Source organism: Hyposmocoma kahamanoa, unplaced genomic scaffold (assembly GCF_003589595.1).
Source record: "Hyposmocoma kahamanoa isolate Upper Pololo Valley unplaced genomic scaffold, ASM358959v1 232, whole genome shotgun sequence".
NCBI lineage: Eukaryota > Metazoa > Arthropoda > Insecta > Lepidoptera > Cosmopterigidae > Hyposmocoma > Hyposmocoma kahamanoa.
This window is the reverse complement of record NW_020653750.1, coordinates 10,405,510-10,427,506: the sequence shown is the minus strand read 5'-3', so window position 1 is coordinate 10,427,506 and position 21,997 is coordinate 10,405,510. Positions and strand designations below refer to the sequence as shown.

Here is a 21,997-nt window from a genome sequence, read left to right as displayed (position 1 = left end):
TTACACTTGAAAACATCGTTTTTAAGCTAGTGCTCGTTCATTGTGCTCACTTCCATGAGAAGAACGAGCAAGAAACACTAGGGATTGCTCTTTTCAAATAAACTTAAATGCTATGGAATATAATTTGAACCAAGTTTGTGTGGAATCTAACCCATTTCGTCTTTCCATACATCTTTATCTAACACGTAGTCTTCAATTTTATAATAGGTATGACTTTTCAATTTAAATACTTTTAATGTAAGTTTTCAACTTAGGAAATGATAATTTGAATATATGCTCCGGAATCTTATTATAAAAACTAAAAACGCAAAGGTACAGTTCCTCACCCGTGAGTTTGGACTTAGTTCTAAGGTTAATGTTATGGATATCTTGTTTCTTAATGAAATTATGTATATTTTTACGGTTATACAAACTATTTTAGTAAATTTACTGTGGTGCCACAGACATAATACCAGTTTCATTAAACTTTTCTCTGAGAGAAACCCGAGAACCTAAAGGGCACACAAAACGAATCACTTGTTTTTGCAACACAAATATGGTTTGTATATCTGCCACGTTGCCCCACATGAGAATCCTGTAGAACATTATATTATGGAAGTAACTAAAGTAAACTATTCTAGCAGTATCCACATCGGTAAGTCTGCTAGCCAGAGAAGATGTATGTGTATGTATGTGCAAACCATTGAGTTTACTATCTATCAGTATAAGTCGGTAACCCAAAACTGTATATCTATAAAAGAAATTGGATTAACGTAGTTAGTTTTACGAGTAACCATTAGAGCGGTATGGACTTGCATTAAAAATTTCGCAACGCAATCGAAATTATTAACTGAAGGCGGGTTGGGCTGAAATTAGAAACACTGCGCGTTTAAAGTGCTTTTAAATTGTATTCAAGGATCGTCTGACGCTTTAAATATTCTTTTGTGTAGATAAATGACATGTGACATGAAATTCAACATCTGTTCAATACTTCCTACTTACCAATAGAGTATCAGACAGCATTTAAATTTTCTACAATTATGTCGACGGCTTTCTAGCATAGAGGCATATCCCAAAATCACATATTAGATTATTTAAAAACTCTGTAGAGTATTTAAAATGCAAAAAAAAAAATCGAATACAGGGCCATGTCATCACGTGATTATTTTAAGCAATAAAAAGGCCGGTGCATTTTTTACAGCAAATTTTAGCTCTGAGTGCAGAAATCAGAAACATTTATTGTATGAACTGGTAGATTAAGGTGTTACATAATGTATGTATACAAACATTTGTTCGCAACGCAAGTCATTAAAATTAAACTAAGACATACTATAAATTTAAACGTTCATAAATAAAATAAAATTAAATTAAATTAAATATGATGCACACTGGTCAAATATTTGACGTCATTTTATAAAATTCACTTAGTATATAGAAAATATTGTCAATTAGCCATTTCTTTAAATTAGCCTTGAATAGATTACCATTTAAATATTTAATATAAATCGGGATCTGTTATAAAGCTGTGTGCAGCTGTGTTTGTAAGACAAAAAATATACTAAGTATTTTGGTTTAAATCACAATTTTTAAATATCAGCGATATATATGTATGTAGCCCAGAAAAATATTATTTCATTTAAATAACTATGTCTAAATGTAACGTTAAAAAATTTTGACGCATAAACGGCCCTAGTTGTCAACTCAGAACGCGTGCCGTTATTTTTGTAGATATACAAAGTAAATAACGTGCACTTGCCACTTGTGAGAATTTCACATATTGATTGACTATATCCTCAATCCAAATTTTTTAATTTTTTAGGTAAAAAGTGTAAACTAAACGGTAGCGATGCGCTATTTTGAATGTTACTAATACTAATTATTTTATTGGGAAATCATTCGCCTAAGTCGAGTCCAAGCACAATCATTAGACTCAAGTCGTGTCTTACTCATGTGTTATAAATAAATAAATTGATTGTTTGTGCGGTGCGATTCCAACGATGGCCCATCTCACATCGTGCCCTGCGTGCCCTAACACCTGCACGCTTGAGAATTTAATGGGGGCTTTAAATTTAGTCGAGACGTGGCCGAGTTCTGGGCCACAATAGTATATTAGTGTATGCCATCTATACCTACGATAAGAAGAAGGAGAAGAAATAAATAAATTATGAATTGGCCAAATTCGAACAACATAACCATAGAATAGTTCAATATACAGTGCGTTTTTTTTAACTGGACAATATGAGAAAATCTGAAAATATAGGGGATCTAGGGAATTTGTAATAGGAACCATTAACGTTTTTTTGTCAAAAAAAATTTGCCATAGTCAGTTTTTTGGTAAAGCGCGAGTTGTCCGTAAAATAAAGTTGATTATTATATTTTTTATAGCTGATCGACTAAAATCAATCAATTTTATTCATTTTTATGGACAACTCACGCTTGGCCAAAAATATTTCTATGCCAAAATTGTATTCACAAACAATACTTATTGGTTTCTAAGACAGGTTCCCTGTGTTCTCATACTGTGCCTGTTAAAAAAACGCACTGTAGAATTCACCGCTTTGTGTTCTTTAGATGCCCTTTTTACTTGATATTTTAAATACGTAGTTATAGATGAATGCAGAAATAACACACCGCACGTTTATTGCATAAACCTACGTCAGCGGATAAAGTTACGACTTAGAAGTTAGGTAAACAAACGTCCATTTCGCCAGCATGGTTTCCGCCGCACACCTTCGTCCAAATATAACACTGGCTCCGGAATTAGACGCCGTAAAAATTGTCGCCGGCGCCATTTCCGTTCGCACACTATTTCAATATCAGTTATGTCTTCTAGATAGTTTATATAAATCCCTATGCTATATACATATAACGTACTTATATACGGTATTGTCAGTACGGTAGTGTCTTTCAGTCTCGCTGCATTTCCGCATCAAAATCCCGGGAAAAACGAGACACTCTCGAGACTGTTTTAAAAACTCAAAACATGATATTTTAATTAAATTCTTTATTAACAGAAATAATAAAATAAAAAAATATTATGAAAGTTATTTCTTGATTTGTATAGTAGGTAGGTACGTAAGAAACAAAGGGCGTTTGGTACAGTTTCAGATAGGGAGGACCTGACTTTGTCCCTGCCGTTTTTCAATATCCATAAATTATACCAAGCAGCACTCTACAATGTTGTGACGTCCATGAAGCGAGAGTAAAAAACAACTGTTTAGTTTCCAATGAAATTACTTAAGTTTTAAAAATTTTCATTAAATAAAACTCGATGATAGATGTAAGCACTTAAGTTGTAAGTAATAACGAAACAAAAAAAATCAAATATTAAGAAGACAACATTATCGACGCGCTATAGACCATTGAAGAGCAGAATACCAAAAGAAATGCAATGGCAGTAAAATAGCTCAATGGCTAGCCACTGTCAAGCCTCTTTGCCGTTGGCGCTCTATCGACACACAATTGACATGATTTATAATAAGCAGATTTTGGGTCCCCTGGTAGCTGATAAACTGGCAGTACCGGTTAATGTGCATCTCGCTGCATCTCGCCAAAGACAGAGGAAAGTGGAGATTTATTGACGGTACCTAATATTTGGTCAAAGTCACGATATTCAGCATGGAAGAACTAACGTGCACGGATATTTTATTTTATTTTATATATCAATATGAAAAAACCTTTAATATCAGATTCCTTCATGTGTTTTCTTTCGTATTGATGGGTAGAGTCGCTCCCTAAAATCTGGGGGTAAAGGACCTTAAGTCTATATTTCGGAATTCGGATATTTTACTAACAATGCTTTAGAATACTAAAAATCACGCAATGATAAATTACATCCTATCGTTATTTGTTTTTAATTAGGATTAGTCAACATAGGACCACGACCTTCTCCTATAAAAACGTCCTATTCGTCGAATGACATATACTGAAAACGGCCTGTTCGTAGAATGACTTATTCTTAAAAAGCCCTGTTCGTAGAACGACTTATTCTTAAAAATGTCTGTTCGCCGAATGCCTTCTTTTACAAAAGTGTAGCTCGTATTTATATCATTACCTACTCCCTATTTTTTCCTTATACTTATTAACATAGGTGTTAAGAAGGTTAACATATTTATCTTATTTGACCTTAAGATTGATTTTAAATGCCTAATTAAGACCGTATTCTATTTATAATGATCTGTGGTAAAAAATACTATTTGACAATTATGGTTCTTTACTTCTCACCTCAAATTACAAACTAATAATATTATAAAATATTTCATTAACTATTTCACATATTTGAACAGATTTATAAATACACGAATTATAATTGTGCGTGAGTCAATACTTCAAACGTTCCGAAACGTTTGGTATTCGAGTTACCAAACATCTCCTCTCTCTATAAACTGCATTAAAGCAGCGGCCACCGATAAACATCTGTCGCAAAGTGGTCGGAAGTCGGTCGGACTACGGTCGGTCCCTCGCCGCTTGACTGCCTGAAGGCTATTTTTGGTGTCACACGTGCCTAGCTCGTTAAACCGTGCGACACCGACGTAGAAATATTTTTAGAATATTACTAAATTATTAAAAAGTGTGGGCACAAGAAAACACCTAGTAAACTTATCACCTATCTATAAATAAAGGCATTATAGGAACCGTGTAAGTATCACAGTCAAAACGCGAACTTATTTAAACATACTTTTCCTGTTGAATAATTCGAATCCAAACAACCAAGATACAATCGGCTAAATGCGTAAACCTCGTACCACCATTGATGTGAACTTTTGAGTAGGCACAAGTAACGGAATCATTAGAAATAATTTTATGTGATAATTTATGATTGTACCTTTAATTTGTAATTTAAGAAGGATCTAAAAATTATATTTTAAGCTTTAATTATTGGAATGTAGCGCTTGATTAGTAAAAAAACTGATTTCGTCCAAAAACGGAGTTACGAGATTTTCAAATTTAGCCGACGAATTTAAATTTAGAATCTATATTGTTTACGGAACAAAGCAAATATACAGCCTCTGAACACAAAGATAAAACTCTGTTCTTATTTCAAATTATAATTCTTTAGATAAACTTTTTTTTACGTGATTTATTGAAATATCCATTCTTTAAATATACGGTTTTTAACTAAAAACATTTGAAGTATGCTTAAATTTGATGTTTCTATATGATATCTACAAATATAACCTTTATATAAGTAGGTAATATCCCATGATATCGGTTCTATGTGGAAAGCGAAACGGGTTTAACTAGATAAGTCTGATAGTATCAGTTTGGGAAATTAGGATGTAGATACACTGGTGTGTTAGATATACTGGTGCATAATGCAAAGGTTTTAACCGAATACAAAAAAAAAGCAGAAGGTTTCTCAATTCGATTATTAGTAAACCGATTTTGATGATGCTTTTTTGTTGGAAAGAGGGTATCTCAGTATACCTAAGTACCATTTAAATTTGAAAAAAATATTGCACCTCAGAGTGGAAAACTAGGGGATGAATCCGGTTTCGCGTAATTGCCGGTAACCGATTTCAATAAAACTTGGCAAATAGATGTAAATCCATGTATTTTTAAGGTCGATTTTTTTAATAATAACTTTTTTTTAAATTTTTTGTTGTATGGTAATTATAACTTTATAATTATCATATAACATGTACGTCATTGTCACATTTTGTTCTTCATTTATTTATTTAGGAAATCATGCAGTCTTACAGTCTTACAAAAAATATATTAAATTACTAACACACCAGATTTTCCATTAAAAAATACAAATTTTTAGAAATTTGAATTTGTCCAATGGACACCTATCAAAAAAGCAATGAACTATATAAAGATATGTAGATAATTAAACCAGCTATCACAGAGATTTTAGTTTACTCTAATTTATTTATGGGATCCTCTGTAGAATATAATACCTCCCGCATTTTGCTTGGTTTTTTGCTTATAATAAGCTTATAGAAGAGACCCATGCTGAGTAGCGGAATATTTTAGTAGCAGTGAAACAGTTCGTCCAGGGAAATACTGCCATCTTAACGATTTGTTCCGCCTAGCAGTAATGTAAGCATTATTGCGTGTCGAATTTGAAGACTTAGGATGCTGGTGAAATAACGGGCACATGGGACTTGTTAACTTATAATATGTGTCCCTGAATCTTTCGATGATGTCCCTGATCTTTGCGATTTAAAGCTCTGAGTGACACTGCAACTGCTGTGGACAGTCGTCTGAATAGAATAGAAAAAATTTGCCAGAATACAGTAATTATACAGATCGAAAATAAAAATAGGTACAATATATTCAACCTGCAAGCAGGTGTGCCAATATTAATTGAATTAAATATTATGACCTCTAAAATTAATTGCACTTCAAATCAATATAAATTAGTATTTGTAAATTCTAAATCTTCTTTATTACTATAGAAGCAATGTGCCATAAGCCATTTTGTCAATTGTGATTTAAACGTAGGTCCGTATAGTAATTTAAATTCATTTGTTAAACTATTAAAGATCTTTATTCTTTCACATATTGAAGCAGTTATTCTTATAAATTAATTTATGGCGTCGAGGTTGGTATAAAAGATTCATAATAACTGCCTCCGTGGCCCAACGGTTACCATACCGGACTGCCACGCAGAGGTCCCCGGGTTCGATTCCCGGGCCGGGAGAAATATTTGTATGGCCTACATTTATTTCTCTCGTGAGTTTGGGTGTAATTTGTGGTTGTCTATGTGTGTGTCCATGGCACCCGCGACACAGGGTTTCCCTAGTGCGGGGCTATGTTGAGTGTGTGCGTTATTATTATTATTATTATTATTATAATTTTAGGTCTAGTTTACCTTTATGTCACTTGCTTTAAAATATTGAGGATGAGTGTTCACGAATACGCAGATGTATGTCCCTTATATACATGCATGACAAAGGCAGTATGTTTAGTTTTTTGAACAAAGGTTTGCAGCTATCATCGAACCGCGCACCACAGATCGCTCGAATACACTTCTTCTGAACCTTGAGCACTCTTTCTAAATCTGCTGAGTTGCCCCATAATATAAGACCGTAGCTGAGTACGGACGAAATGTAGCCGTGATAGGCCGTCAGCGCCGCTTCTCGAGAGACAATTTGCCTTAGTCTTTGCAGAGCGTAAACAAATCTATTAGTCTCATACAAATTTTTTCGATGTGGATGTTAATTTGTCGATTGTCAATCCAAGAAAGTTAAATGTGTTAACTTCATCTATAGTGTCGGTGTTGTAGTGAATTTTAATTGGTATGGGATTTGAATTATACGATCTAAATGTCATACATTTAGTTTTGATTATATTAATACGTAGGTCATTAACGTCCATCCAACTTATTACATCTGTCAGTGCTTTATTTATGTCGGTGTTAAACGTCGTTATGTTTTCGCATTTTATTATAAGAGTTGTATCGTCAGCAAATTGTATACATCTATGGTAAATAGCATGTGGAAGATCGTTAATATAAAGGAGGAATAATAAAGGACCGAGGACGCTACCTTGAGGAATTCCAGTATTACTTGTTTTTTAAGTGTGATCTAAAGGTTTTAAATGTGAAATTAAGAATATTATTGTGTTTGTTTTTTGTAAATCCACTGATTTCTGTAAATTGTGTTCGATTTGTTAAGTAACTTTCTACCCAATCAAGGGCTCTTTCTCTAATGCCATATATTTCAAACTTGTACAGGAGCTTGGAATGATATACAAAGTCGAAGGCTTTGCTCATATCTAGGAAGACTGACATTACAGGAGTAGAGGCGTTCATGCTTTCTGTTATGATGCGTAAAAATTCAAAACATGCAAGAGTTGTAGAGCTGCCTTTTCGAAATCCAAATTGAGAGTGGAATATAATTGTATGTTTTTCTAAAAATGTGTTTAGTCTAACATGTAGACTTTGCTGATGGCCTTTTCAAATATCTTGGATAGAGTTGGGATTAACGTTATTGATCTATAATTACTTGGGCTTTCCCTATCGCCTTTCTTAAAAAGAGGTTTGACGACACAAGTTTTCAGTTGCTCCGGAAAAAGGCCATCAGCAAATGATAAATTTATGATATGTGTAAGTGGGTGACAGTCGTCTGACCTGTTCGTTCCAACACTTTGTATCATAAAAAAAATTGTTCATATTGTATTTATTACTTATAAAATAACAGATCTTATGCCTTCAAATTGAAGCGCTGCTATTGCAGAAAGCATCAAGCATCAATGCGCGAGATAAAACGCTCCAGTATGTCTGCACCTATGCTTTGTTGCGCGGGCGCATGTCGCGATGTCAATGGCGCGAACGTAACGGGGACACTGTCACACGCCCACGCACGTTTTGTGCTACCGCGATGCTTCGTGTGTAAATATACAAAGTCTACAATAGCCTTGTGAGATACTAAGAAATTGAATACGTTACATTACCTTACCGCAAGTTTTGTAAACGTACAACGTATACTAGCCCGTGATCTAATAATTGAGTATACCTATGTGTTTTGAAATGCTTATTCTTATGAGTCTATACAACCTCAAATGGCTTTGGTTGATTCCGCGTAACAGTCAAAGTGTCGAATCAATCACTTTCGAAAAAATAAATAGTACAGAGTACTAAAAAAATGAACATGAAAAGTTCATGGAATTCATTGACTTACAAATAAATGGACGACGGGTCTAATACAAAAACCACGAAAAAAATGTCCCAAGTCAACCTATTCGAAATTTAAATTGTAATGTCATCGCAGTATCGCGCTGTCAGTAGAACAAATGAAGACTAAAGCGGAGTGTCGCGCTCTGTATACGATTTTAGCGCCTTACAAGTGCGGACACTTTTTAGCGCGGACCCGACGTCCATATAATTGTAAGTCAATGATGGAATTACATAGATTTGCCAAGTTTTATTGAAATCAGTTACCGGAAATTTGCGCGAAACAGGATTCATCCCCTTATTTTCGTACCCTTGGAGTTGGAGTATTTTTTGGGACTAATCCTGAGGTACCCTCTTTCCAATAAAAAAATATTCATTAAAATCGGTTCACAACTTTATCACACAGTTATCGCGTAACATGCATACAAAAAAAACATACAGCCGAATTGAGAACCTCGTCCTTTTTTTGAAGTCGGTTAATAAACGACGATAGAAAAAAACAAGCTTACCTCGAACTCCTACAAGAACACCGCTATAGTCAAATAGGTAATTTACATAATACCAATGATATTTTTATAGCAGCTGAACTAAATAACATGTATAGTATACGATATACATTTTCCAAATCGCTTTCATTTCATTTGTAAAGAAATAAATTCTAATATAAAGCCTGATAAAGATTACAATATTGTCATTGATATCCATTCTCATACATACTGTGACTTTTTGAAGAAATGCCCCACGAAATACGACAATGTACAGTCCATAGCACATGAAACCATACTCTTTTGTCCACTATGTTCAAATATCGCCGTCGGTACACAAAACAAACTTTGACTTCGATTAAGCAAAAAATGCGAGCTAGGCAAGTAACAGTAGATCATTTTATTAGCAGTAGAACTGCTTGTGAAAGAGTTTATCCAGTGAAGTACAACCACCGTACCTATTCTGTCGCCAAGCGTAATGTGAGCGTTGCGATTACAAAGGCTAAGTAAGGGTGCTGGTGAAATTACATGCACATGGAACTTGTCAACTTATGTCTTACGGTCAGTGGCAGTGCTTCTCAGATCTTTGCGATTTACAGCTCTGAGTGGCAATTGTTATGAACAGGCGTGTCATTTAACACCAGGCGCACGACTTGTTCGTCCATAAAAAAAATCACTAGTTCCATTTTCGTTCGAAGGAGTATTTCGATATAACGTCCCAGAAAAAAGAAATTTGATACATGACCATGCAGGGTGAGCCTCCTCGTGTTCCTTGGCTTGACCACGTAAAATTAAACAGGGGTTAAATTGTTAGCGCGCATGCTACGAACTAGTCGAAACGAAATTTGAAGAAACTTTTTAAGCCAATTTAATCTTTTATGTATATTTACTTAAATACGGAATTTAGATTTCACCCATAGAGAGCTGGGATTCCTTTATACTTTTCTGTAGAATGCGTAAGAAAGCTCTTAGAACTAAAGGCAGTGTTGGGCGATAATCAATTCAATTTCAATCAATGATTCAATCAGATTAAAAAATCAATTCAATTGCAATTGATTTTAATTGCAATTGATTGTAATTGCAATTGATTTCAATTGAATTGATTTTAATTGCAATTAATTTCAATTGAATTGATTTTAATTGCAATTAAATTTGCAATTAAAATCAATTCCTGCCGGTTGGGGGCCCTGTTGGGGGCCCCGGTTATGCCCTATAAATTTATCATAGTTGTCAGTTTTAATTGTTAATTGTTAATCAAAAACATTGAAAAGATTGAAAATTGATCAATTGTTAATTGTAGATATTTGCGATTAACGATTGATCAATTGTTAGTTGCGAGATCCGCAATTGACATTTGATTAATTGTTAATTGCGGTTCTCGCAACTAACAATTGATCAATCGTTAATTGCTGTTTCGCAATTGACAATTAATTAATTGTCAATCTTTAATTGCCAGAACAATTAAATTTTGCCCAACACTGACTAAAGGTCATACTGGGTGTTAGGTATCTTAGAGCATTGACTGTACATGTGTCATGTGATTTCCTACGCATACATGTTTTAGAATAAAGTCCTACTTATTCACCTATGTATTTTTATTGTTACAGAATAATGAGCAAATAGAAACACCTCTTTCAATCGATCATTAAAACGATAGAGGCCTTATACTCACCATGAAGCGGTTAACAAAATGCTGCTGCTGCGCGTCTACGCGCACAGGAACGCTGATCATCGCTACGTTGGGGATTATCCTCTCCATCATCACAATTATTGTGATCTGGGTCGCTCCGAGGCATCAAGTCTCCTTCACAACGTTCATCTTTGATGACGATGTTGACAGATGGCTCTCCGACAATGAAGGTAAGAACAATGAGACTACTCGTATTTAAAACATAACCATCCTATGTATGTATACGAATGTCCCACGGCCTTGGACGGAAAGAACTTTATAAATTATTGTACACATGACATTTTGCTTCATTAGGTATTACATTATTTTATTTTTATAATAATTATTACTTTTATTTAAAAAAAAACTTTAATTCAGACTTCTGAAGGTGATCCATACAAAAGTGTTAGAAAAACAAAATTAAAATCTTAATGAACTAAGTGTTAGTATACATTAAAAATCGAAATGAAAAAAATTAAATAATAAAATCAGAAATTATTTAATTATATCAAATTAAATTATATTAAATTTAATTTAATTATATTAAAATAAACCAATTTCAAAAGTTTGCTCACCGGCTTTTTTATTGAAGTTACATCTATTTGCCAAGTTTTATTGGAATTGGTAAACGTAAAGTGCACAAAACCGGATTCATCCCCTAGTTTGCCACCTCTAGAGGTGGAATATTTTCTTTAAATTTAAATGGGACCTATACTGAGGTACCCTCTTTCGATCAAAAAAAGAATCATCAAAATTGGTTCACAAATAATCCGGAGTAACGCGTAATACATACAAAAAAAATACATTCGAATTGAGAACCTCCTCCTCTTTTGAAGTCGGTTAATAAGGAATATTGTATTCAAAGACTTTTAAAAACAAACTTTAAAGAAATTACAAACATACTATGTTACTTAAAAGCAATGAATTAATCCTTATATAATAATTTTATTGACCGTTTCGATCGGCATCTTAAAAATACTGGCTGTTTTTTTTATATTTGGGCGGTTAAATTCACAAGTGAGGCAAGCAACTTTTTAAAATGATTGAATGTAGCTGCTTACTACTTACTTTTACTTAAATAAAACAAAGTCCATGAAGCAAAATATCTTAACATTTAAAGTAGTCCTTCACCGTGTCACACAGACATGACGTAACCCTATATGAAGCGCTTTATTTTAAAAACATCCAATTTTTTCAGTATTATTATTACGTAAAAATTGCCCTCGTGCATACATACAACCGTCACAATTTATTATGCATTTTTTTCTTATAAAGGAGCCACAAACTTAGTAACCGCATATCGGCTTGAAACGCGGCGGTTGCGGTTAGAGCGGAAGCGAAACACATTACATTTTCTTCGCACTTTTTGCATGGACATAACGGTTTTTCTCACCAACTTAATACGATTCCGTGCCGATAAATGTAGTGACGCCCCAAAGCTATTACTAATAGGTATAAATCTCGTATTTAGAACAAAAAACGAATAAAAAAAAGAATTTCGTTACCACGTACAACAACAAAAACGGCTGCTTATGAAAAACAGTAAACAAAAGACCAAAATTTAAAATGCAAATATGATAATATACAAAGAGAAAAATAAAAAAATACAAATGAAAACACAAGTTATTCACAGAAAAAGGATTTATTATTCTTATTTCGTTTTTTTACAGTGCCAAGAATAATACTAACGATCAACCTGTGCTTCACCATATTAATATGCTCGCTACTCATCGTTGCAGTGAATAAGGTAATGAACCATTCATTTACTGACTTTTTCTATTGTAAAAACTTCCTTCAAGGGCAGATGAAAAGTGTCTAAAAAGGCACGACTGGCTGAGTATAGTCCTACACTTATGTATGGTATAGACACTCCGTCCAACCATTTAACGTTTGACAGCTCAAATTGTAATCAATTACTGATGTCCTAATGCGTTTTAGATTCGACTTTTTATAATAATCGTAAATGTGAGCTTGTTTAAAAAAGAAGATACTGTCTGATTAGGATCGTGATGTTGGGTTTGACAATTTGTATATTCAAGAATTAACAATTAATGTTAGTGAGGATTCAAGTAATCATTCCCGTTCATATGAAGAAGAATCCGACGATTCATTATAATAAACAATAAGAATTTATTATAATTATTTATAATTTACTTCATTTCATTAAAATTTATGAACATGAATAATATTCGTTACATAATCTGTTGACTCAATAAATATCGGAGCTAAAGAGTACGTCGCTTCAGTAAAATTAAAAAATAAATTAATCAGGAAGTGTCGCATTTTTTGTCTATGGTTTTATAACAATAAATTACTTCGGAGGCATCATTGACTATGGGAGGCATGTATTGTTATATAAATGGTTGGACGTAGTATAATGAATGTTGGGTTTGGCAGGAAGCTTGAAAGTAGAATGAATGCATTGGAAATGGGAACTTTGAGAAGTAAGGCTGAAGCATCGAGTAGGCACACAATCAGAAATAGAAACGAAATAATGGCCATCCATCACTGGCAACTCATCAATTAAATGGTACTGATATCACTTTAAAATATCAATCGTTTGCGCTTCAGCTTCTGTGATTTCAATCACAAATTAGAAAGCTGAAATAGTACAGCGCCAACAACTGACCTGTGTGTACGTCTCCGTACATTCCAAAAATGTTCTGTATTTATTGTAATAAAGATAATACCTCTAACAATGGCGGACTGTTCCTTTCGGTGGTGTGGGAAAAACAGCAAAACATCTAATTACAAAGCAAACGGAATCATATTTCATCGAAAATGAAATATTAAATTATGTAATTTTTCAATATTTGTCCACTATAGCAAAGCTCCAGTTAGACTGACGGATTTTAAGCGCAACCCCGTCAATTGTTTCGAATTCGGGCTGGCCAATCGGAGCGCAGTTGTCACCGTTGTTGATATAGCAGAATAGTTTTCAAACAAACTAAAAGACATTTCGGCTCTGTTTCTGGTTATATACTCGATGGGCTGAAGTGACTGCAGTGGATAATTCACGGATGGATAATGCCCAGTGTGATGATAAGAGGGCACTGCGGCATTAAAGGAAATTAGCTATAAACGTGGTTAACTATAAATAGTTTCCATTTATTTGTATATTTTTTAAATGTTGTAATAAACTAAACAATTTTTTGCGAAAAACCACACTGCCCTTATCATAACTAAACGTGATCGACATTTTTCTAGCGAAATAGAATATAATAGTATAATTATGTACTGGAATTAGGGACATGATGACTTTATTTAAATTAAAGTTACCAAAATGCGAATGCATTAGATATAAGACAAGAAGGACAGCACAGGGGCCTTACCATGAACTCTTATTATGATTCAGTTTAGGACCGAAAATGAATCGTTGTGACACAGCGCCACATGAAGTGTAATCACCATTTCGCTTTTGGTTTCGTTACGAACCTAATTCTCTACTGCAATAAGACTTCATGGTAAGGCCCCTAATATGTAATAGGTAAGTACAATGAATCCATGATTATTACGAATGTAAGAGTACACAATTATATCTATATTATTATATCTTGCTAACATCTCTAGCTATCCGGAAAAGTATATATTATATGTATATGTACATCAATATAAAACATTTTTATTGTTTCACGCTCTTTAAAGACGTCGTTTTCGGTAAGCCATGCATGAAAATTGCACGTCATTGACTATGACAGTTCTTAGTTCAGTGTAAAAATATGTGGTCTGTGGTAAAAATAGCTTTAGTTCATGCACCGTAGAGTACTATTTTTAAAAAGTCTGTGCTTTGGAACCTATCGAGTATTATGGAAACAGGCGAATATAATATCGAGAAACTATAATCCCGTAAAACGACATGTCAAATATTAGCCTTTTAATCTAAACTACATCTGTAGGTACTGCGCTTTTTTTAAATTTAGATAAAGAAGCAGTGCTTGTAAACCTTTTTCTTATAGCAGTAACTAAAGTAACTAAAGCACTTGTATTATGGAAACAACGACACTATAGAAAAGACAACATGTAAAAGTTGTTTCTACATTGACCCCACCGGGAAGCGAACCCGAGACCTCAGAAATGGCGACAACATGAAAGCTGTTGTTCAAGCAGGAGATCATCAAGCAACATTTATTTCTTCAGGAAACACATTACATGACATGTAATATGTAATTTATTTATAAAAAGATCCGTTTAATGTTTGCAACCTCTGCTTCTTTAAGCTTTTCATAGTCCAAGTTTTTGAAATAAAGAAAAGACAGAAATTTCTCATTTGTTGTTTAAATAGTTACTATACAGTATTTCTCCTAAATTGGACAATGAGGAAATCCGAAACCATACAAAATACAAAGAAATTGTTTTGGGAACTTTTAAGTTTTTTTTTTGTGAAAACAATTTTAGTATAGTCACTTTTGGTCAAACGTGAGTTGTCCATAAAAATGAATAAAATTGATCAAAGTTACTTAAATACTGATCGACTCAATATTATATAAGGATCATTTCATTGTATGGGACAAAAAAATCAGGACAACAGAAGTTGTCAAAGTTCATAAAATGTTATGTTATGTTACACAAAATTAATAAAATTGACTAATTTGTTCGCTGATAGACTCAGCTTCATATAAGGACGATTTCATTGTATAGGACGAAAAAAAAATCGGGTGAACAGAAGTTGGTCAAATTTTATAAAATTATTTTTCATATGAAATTTCCATAAGGTTAAAAAAAATTAGGTAAGGTTACAATGTTCTGATTTATCGGGAATTGAAATGTACTTATATGTTTTCTTGAAAAACATCCGATAGCCCATACATAAAATATTATTAGGTACGTAGGTACCTGACCCGAAGCCTGACCTTATGTTAGGTAAACACAAAGCTTAAAGTAACGAATTGATAAGCGAGAGAATTTGTACTGTCAGTGGAATTAAATAAATTAATAATTCAATCATCATCTTCCATAAAATACGAATAGCTCCGGAAGTTGGACTTTAAAAAATAGTACTGTAATTTGATGATGTAGTACACACGTCATATTGATAATCCAGCACAAATTTAAATACCTAATTACTACACGCACCGGCATTTAGTGGAACAAAAAAAGCGAGAATATAAAACAGTAACATTTATATTTAAAGAAATAATAATTATTTAATTATATCTACATCAAGTAACAATTGAATATACCTACATCTATTAACTTTGACTTGTAAAGCCTTACGCAACCTATATTTAAAGAAATCAAAATTAAACAAAACGGGTTTTTTTTATTATGTTACTGAGCAGACATGGCTGAAAATTTAAAAATTGTAACAGTTCGACTTTGATTAAATCAAAGTTGAATTCAGTAAATAAAAAATCAACTAAAATTTACGAAAACTAACAAGAACGAAATGTCAGCCTCGAACCATTCGACAATACAAGTTGTATTAGCGAGATATTAAATCAAATTATTCAAAACAGTGAACAAGTTCCGCTAAAAGTGTCGGTGAGTGTGTTATAATAAGTACCTAGTTCCTAATTATGTTGTCGAATTACCTACTTATCAAATGATTCCACCATTTTTGTCTATTGTAAATACAATGTTAAAGCAGTGAGTCTGCATGAAACTGTTGTGGTTTTAGTATATATAACATAAAAATATTCTTTGTAGTGGATGTTTTGTTCAAAGCCATTAAAAATTACAAACTTAGAGACTAAATATGGAGCTGACTTCCCACAACCCGTGTTCTCACGAGACACGCCGTGCCAACACGAGACAACGCACCGTGGGAAGAGTACCTACCGCGCGAGCTCGGACCTGTGGCATGTGCACGTCTGGACAAACCGCTGTGCGTGGCGGCCCGTGTCATCACGGGACGTGGAAAGCCACACGTAAAATTGCACGCACGTGCGATATGTTTAATACGTTGATTTTAAACCGGAAGTTACTAAAGTGATCTTTCTGTATTCGAAAATCAACCCTCAATTGTCATTATATGTATTTGTAAAAAAAAAATACTTGCTACGACAAACACAACTTACTTTATTTTAATAATTTATGTCTTCAGCGGCGGTCCTGGATGATGCTGCCGTTCGTAGTTCTGGGCATTGTGCTGGCCATCGGTTTGTTGATCAGCGTGCTGCACACTTCTATCACGTACTACCTCAGCAAGGAAGACCACGTCATTCTTGCAACCTGCATTCTTATTGGTGGATTGATCTATTTGTGTGAGTATTGTATATTTTTATAAATCATCACTGTCATAATGGTTGTTTCGTAGCCTACAAAATATAAGCACATTAAATCATTTTTCATCTAAAATTAGATAAGAGAATTTGCCAAATTCTCGGACGTGGCATATGATGCAGTTAAAAGACGTCTTTTCTGTAGCCAAAAGGTGTAAATATATAAAATAAAGCCAATTGCTAAAAGTAGCTGAAACTTCTCCGTTTGTAATTCTGAATATAAATTAAGCATTTTAAAACAATCTCAGTACAGAGTATTTTAAAAAATCAACCTCAAAGTTTGTGGAATTACGTCTATTTGCTAAGTTTTATTGACATCAGTTACCGAAAAGTGCGTGAAACCGGATCCATCCCCTAGTTTGCCACCCTTATAGGTGAAATATTTTCTTCAAATTTAAATGGGACTACCACTAAGGTACCCTCTTTCCAACAAAAAGGAATTACCAGAGTTATCGCGTAACATACATACAAAAAAAAAACAGTTCAATTGAGAAACTCCAACATTGCACCTACAGTACCTCTGTCTACAGAACAAGAGTACCTACAAATCATCCCGCTAAATATACTTAATTGTATCTTTTCCAGGTCTGTTCCTGTACCTCTGGGTAGTAGTATTTAGCCACTATCTGGACGTCCGCGATGAGGAAGAGAGAGGCAGATATAGCAAGGCACCTTACCGGCGGTAGATCTCGTCTTCATTCACACATGGGCGTGAATTAATCTCATTCATCACCTATTTTTGTATACTGACCTTCGACCTACTCTCTGATATGTCAAAGATATGAAGGCAGATTATTAATTGTAAGAACAATGATGTATAATGTAGGAATCGTATGGTTAAAACTTTGCCACATTTAAAAAAAAATTACCTTAAGTACCTACATAATAAGTATGTTGTTGATTTTACCTAAAAGCTAGACTATACTAACTAAAAAGCATGGCAGGCTAACGAGACAAGAAACATGACAAAAATGTAATTATAAAATTACCTTCCAATTAATACCTTTATTAACGCCATTGCCGTACACAGATATCGTTGGTACTCATCAGTGCTTTAATATGAACTTAAGGCACATTGACATTCATGAGGATTTTGATATACTGTATCACAAGGGCGGTAAGTAGACAATTATGAACAGATTTAATGACCCGAACGTTTATAACTACTCTTCCGGTCTTGATGCTGTTTTAGGTACCTACTATTATTCTATCACTCTTGCGAGGAAGTTAAAAATAAATCTTTAAAATTTATGTATGCTATCTATGAGTGATTGGTATACCTCATAAAAATAATAAATAAAATAAAATAAAGCCGACTAGTGTAAACACTTTAATTTTTAAATAAGATCAAAAAGTCCGTTATAGTTATAGTTATAGTCTGCACGTAGCGATCGGCAGGAATATAAAAAAAACTATTGCCACCAAAAAATATCGCTCTATATAAAAAAAAAATATCGAGCATGTGTGATGATAATATAGTACATTGTGCAACAAGGGCGGTAAAAAAGGAATTACGAACGAGACTTTATTAGAAGTCTAAGAGACTGAGGGCTCGTAATTCCCGTACCGCCGGTCAAACACGCAGTGTTTTTCATTACACATGCTCGTAAACAATACAATTGCACGCAGGCTAACTTTACTATAACACCCCAATTAAAACCCTCGGGCCTTTTTTCTTCACATTACAATCATGGTTGGTATTCAAATCGTCGAGGTGTTCACGATTGATTTACATAAATTTTACGAAAAACTAAGGTAGCTAATGTAACCGATGAAATAAAAAATAAAAAATAAGTTTTCAAAAGTACCTGTACAAGTAGTGCCGTTTTTAACAAAATATTTATGAACTCTTGGAGAATGACGGATATAATGTTGTATTTGCTTAGTTTTAAATCGTAAACGGTTTAAAATTAATTATTTGTATTCATACATGATTGCATCGATACGAAGTAACCATAAGTTGTTGTATTTATACTGGAATTCTCTCATCCTTTAATCATTACCTATTACGGACTATATTGTATGAATAAAAATGGAAATAAATTAATTTGCTACTACAAGTCCGCAAGAATTTCTTACTTGGTCAAGCATCGAGAAATCAATGGGGATACGTCGTAGAGAGGTGAAACACGTATCTATGACTGTCGTTCCGCTTGTGTTGTTTATGTTATTACTTTTATGCGGAGATAGGTTGGAGAAATTAACTGTATGAAAAAAAAAACATTCAACACAGGCGCGGCTATTTTGCGCGATTCAACGTCCAATGGGTTCGCTAGTCGCAAATTAATTTCTTCCATCTTTATTAGCATGGATTTACGCAAAGGCTCACCTGAATATATTGCATGAATTAAAAAAAAATGCACCACTTTATATGGGAATAGATTTTGTCTATGAAAGAGTTTATATATGGATCAAAGAGTTTATATGATGTATGGTACAGGGTCAAGACCACGTCAAGCTTTACACGTAGGACTCAAATCCAACTCTATGCTGCTTAGGATAAGAACGATCCAAAGTACAAAGCGTCAAGCTTGATGTGCTCTTGACTGTACCTATATGTACTCGCTTCTCAGTGGTGAGCCGTGCCCAGCAAAGGTAAGTACATTGGTTGATGGTAATCATCTATTTCTTAATTTGAGCATTTCTTACCAACATTCAAAGGATTACAAATGACATTATTTTCATTGTAACCAAATTTCAATCGTAAGTGGTGCAAAAGTATTTAGATTTCCAGACATGCTTCCAAGTACAATTTTCTAATAATTTTAAGTGAATTTTTATTAGTTAAGTTACCAGATATTAATGTTTATAAGAAAAATAATTTATTCACACGTTATTAACTTATATTAAAACTAAAACTCTCATTAAGAATAATTTAATTAAATGTTTAGATATTAATTTCATGTGTATTATTTAGATTACCCAAATCACCAGAAATCAATAAAGACAAGGTCAGTAATAAAACTAAGATATACTAAAAACAAATACAATTTAATTAAATTAAAAATAAGCGGTGGTACAATAGGCGGTCTTATCGCTTTGAGCTGTTTCTGCCAGACAACCTTTGGATGGAAGTAATTATATAACTCACAGGAAAAAGACTGCGATGTATGAAGAAAAACGAATCAATAGATAGAAAACCGATAAATAAATACAAATATGCTGATGATTTTTTTTATAATATCAAGTGACGGGACGAAAAAATCGTGCGCCTGATGGTAAGCTACACGCCTGTCCGTAACAGTTACAGTACCATTCAGAGCTTAAAATCGCAATAAAGGACACTGCCACTACGCCCGTCACCCTGAGACATAAGTTGACAAGTCTCATGTGCCTATAATTTCTCCAACACCCTTACCCCTCAAAAAATGAATATCATCACTTTATATTCCTACACCTATAAAAATAAAATTTTCTTAAACATAAAATAACTAAGCAGTTTTAAGTCACACTAAAGTTAGGTAACGTTCTTGTACCATATTTTTGAAAATATGCAATGATTTCGCTTGTTGAATAGACAAAGGTGAAGCGTTACACAAAAGAACAGCCCTACAAGAACATTAAAGGGCTTGTCGTAGTACTGGGACTTAAGCAAGGGCTTAAAAATCTTAAGTTGGAGAGTTGAGAGATATGTTTGGAGAGATGAGCGCAGAACGTCGGTACCTACACAATGTAAACCACGATTGATGGTCAAAATAGAGTAGGTGAATAAAATATACTAATACTCGTACGAACGGTATAAATCTTAGGCGAGGTAGCGAACTGAATTATAGGTAAGTAGAAATGAACTTTTTTTGAATATTATAAGATCATTGGTAAGCATAGTTTAAAAAAATCATAATCATAAATCATGCTTTATGTTTTTAATCGCTTAAAATCAACAAATCACACCGCATACAAAGTAATGTCGGTACAGCGTCAAGAGCATGTCAAGCTTGACACTTAAGACTTAAATCCACCTCTATGCCGCTTACATTAAGAACGGTCCAAATTACAAAGTGTCAAGCTTGACGTGCTCTTGACTGTACATATATATTATACATATCGATACGAAATATTATGTAGTTCATGTCTAAATTTTGCACGCAATAAATTGCTATTATCCAAAGCCACTGTTTAAAAACTTTATCTCTTCCGTTAATTGACGTTGTTTTAAGCGATCACAAGGCATTATCCTATGCTTTTAGGTATCCCAGCAGGCCTCAGGTATGAATAACCCATGTTCTACTCTTTCCTTTTATACATTGACGCTTATCTTTCCTACCTTTGGAGGTCTAATCAATAGAAACTTTCCATTTTTTTCAATTATCCCTCTGTGAACAATTCTGCAACGTTTATTATTAAAAATGTCTTCTACTTGTACATTATTAACCAATGCCATAGACCATTTTGAAAAAACCAACTTTTTCGGAAAAGTAAATATTTTTCCAATAAATTTTCCAATATTTTTCATATATTTTTCCACATCTGACGTTGACACCTGTCCAAAGTTGAAGTTACAGTTAAAGTTTTTCACTATTGTCCAATCATTTTTATTCTCGTTATTCTCTTATTTGCTTTTAGCTACACAATTTTATTCTATTAATCGCGCTAAATAATAATAACACGCACACTCTCATTGCCCCGCGCTAGGGAAACCATGGGAAGCCATGGGCACACACATAGACAACCACAAATTATACCCAAACCAAACCCAAACGCACGAGATAAATAAATGTAGGCCATACAATTATTTCTCCCAGCCCGGGAATCGAACCCAGGACCTGTGCGTGGCAGTCCAGCATGGTAACCTTTCGGCCACAGAGGCAGTAAATAAAACTTCAAAATATATTTCTAAACGTAGAACATAATATGAGCCTTCGAATTATATTTTTCAATTTTTCAGAATTTTTTCCTAAAATTACCCCACAGTATAGGAAGAGTATAGGCCTTACCCATGGTCAACTAACGGAGATTATTATTATTTTTATTAGCCTTGGCTCAAATGCTATCTGCGAAAAAAAAAATTGGGTGAGAGTGG

The 21,997-nt window shown here is 33.8% G+C and overlaps 1 protein-coding gene across 1 annotated transcript in view; it reads left to right on the top strand.

Moving 5' to 3' along the window:
* Nucleotides 1-19,837, top strand: part of LOC113228422 (lysosomal-associated transmembrane protein 4A-like) — a 56,204-nt gene extending 36,367 nt beyond the window's left edge. The window contains exons 2-5 of the mRNA XM_026461721.1: nucleotides 10,695-10,947; nucleotides 12,427-12,503; nucleotides 16,800-16,959; nucleotides 17,563-19,837. Coding sequence (XP_026317506.1) covers nucleotides 10,761-10,947; nucleotides 12,427-12,503; nucleotides 16,800-16,959; nucleotides 17,563-17,663 — 525 coding nt within the window. The 5' untranslated portion in view covers nucleotides 10,695-10,760 and the 3' untranslated portion in view covers nucleotides 17,664-19,837. The remainder of the gene's footprint in view (nucleotides 1-10,694; nucleotides 10,948-12,426; nucleotides 12,504-16,799; nucleotides 16,960-17,562) is intronic.
* Nucleotides 19,838-21,997: the final 2,160 nt, after the last annotated feature.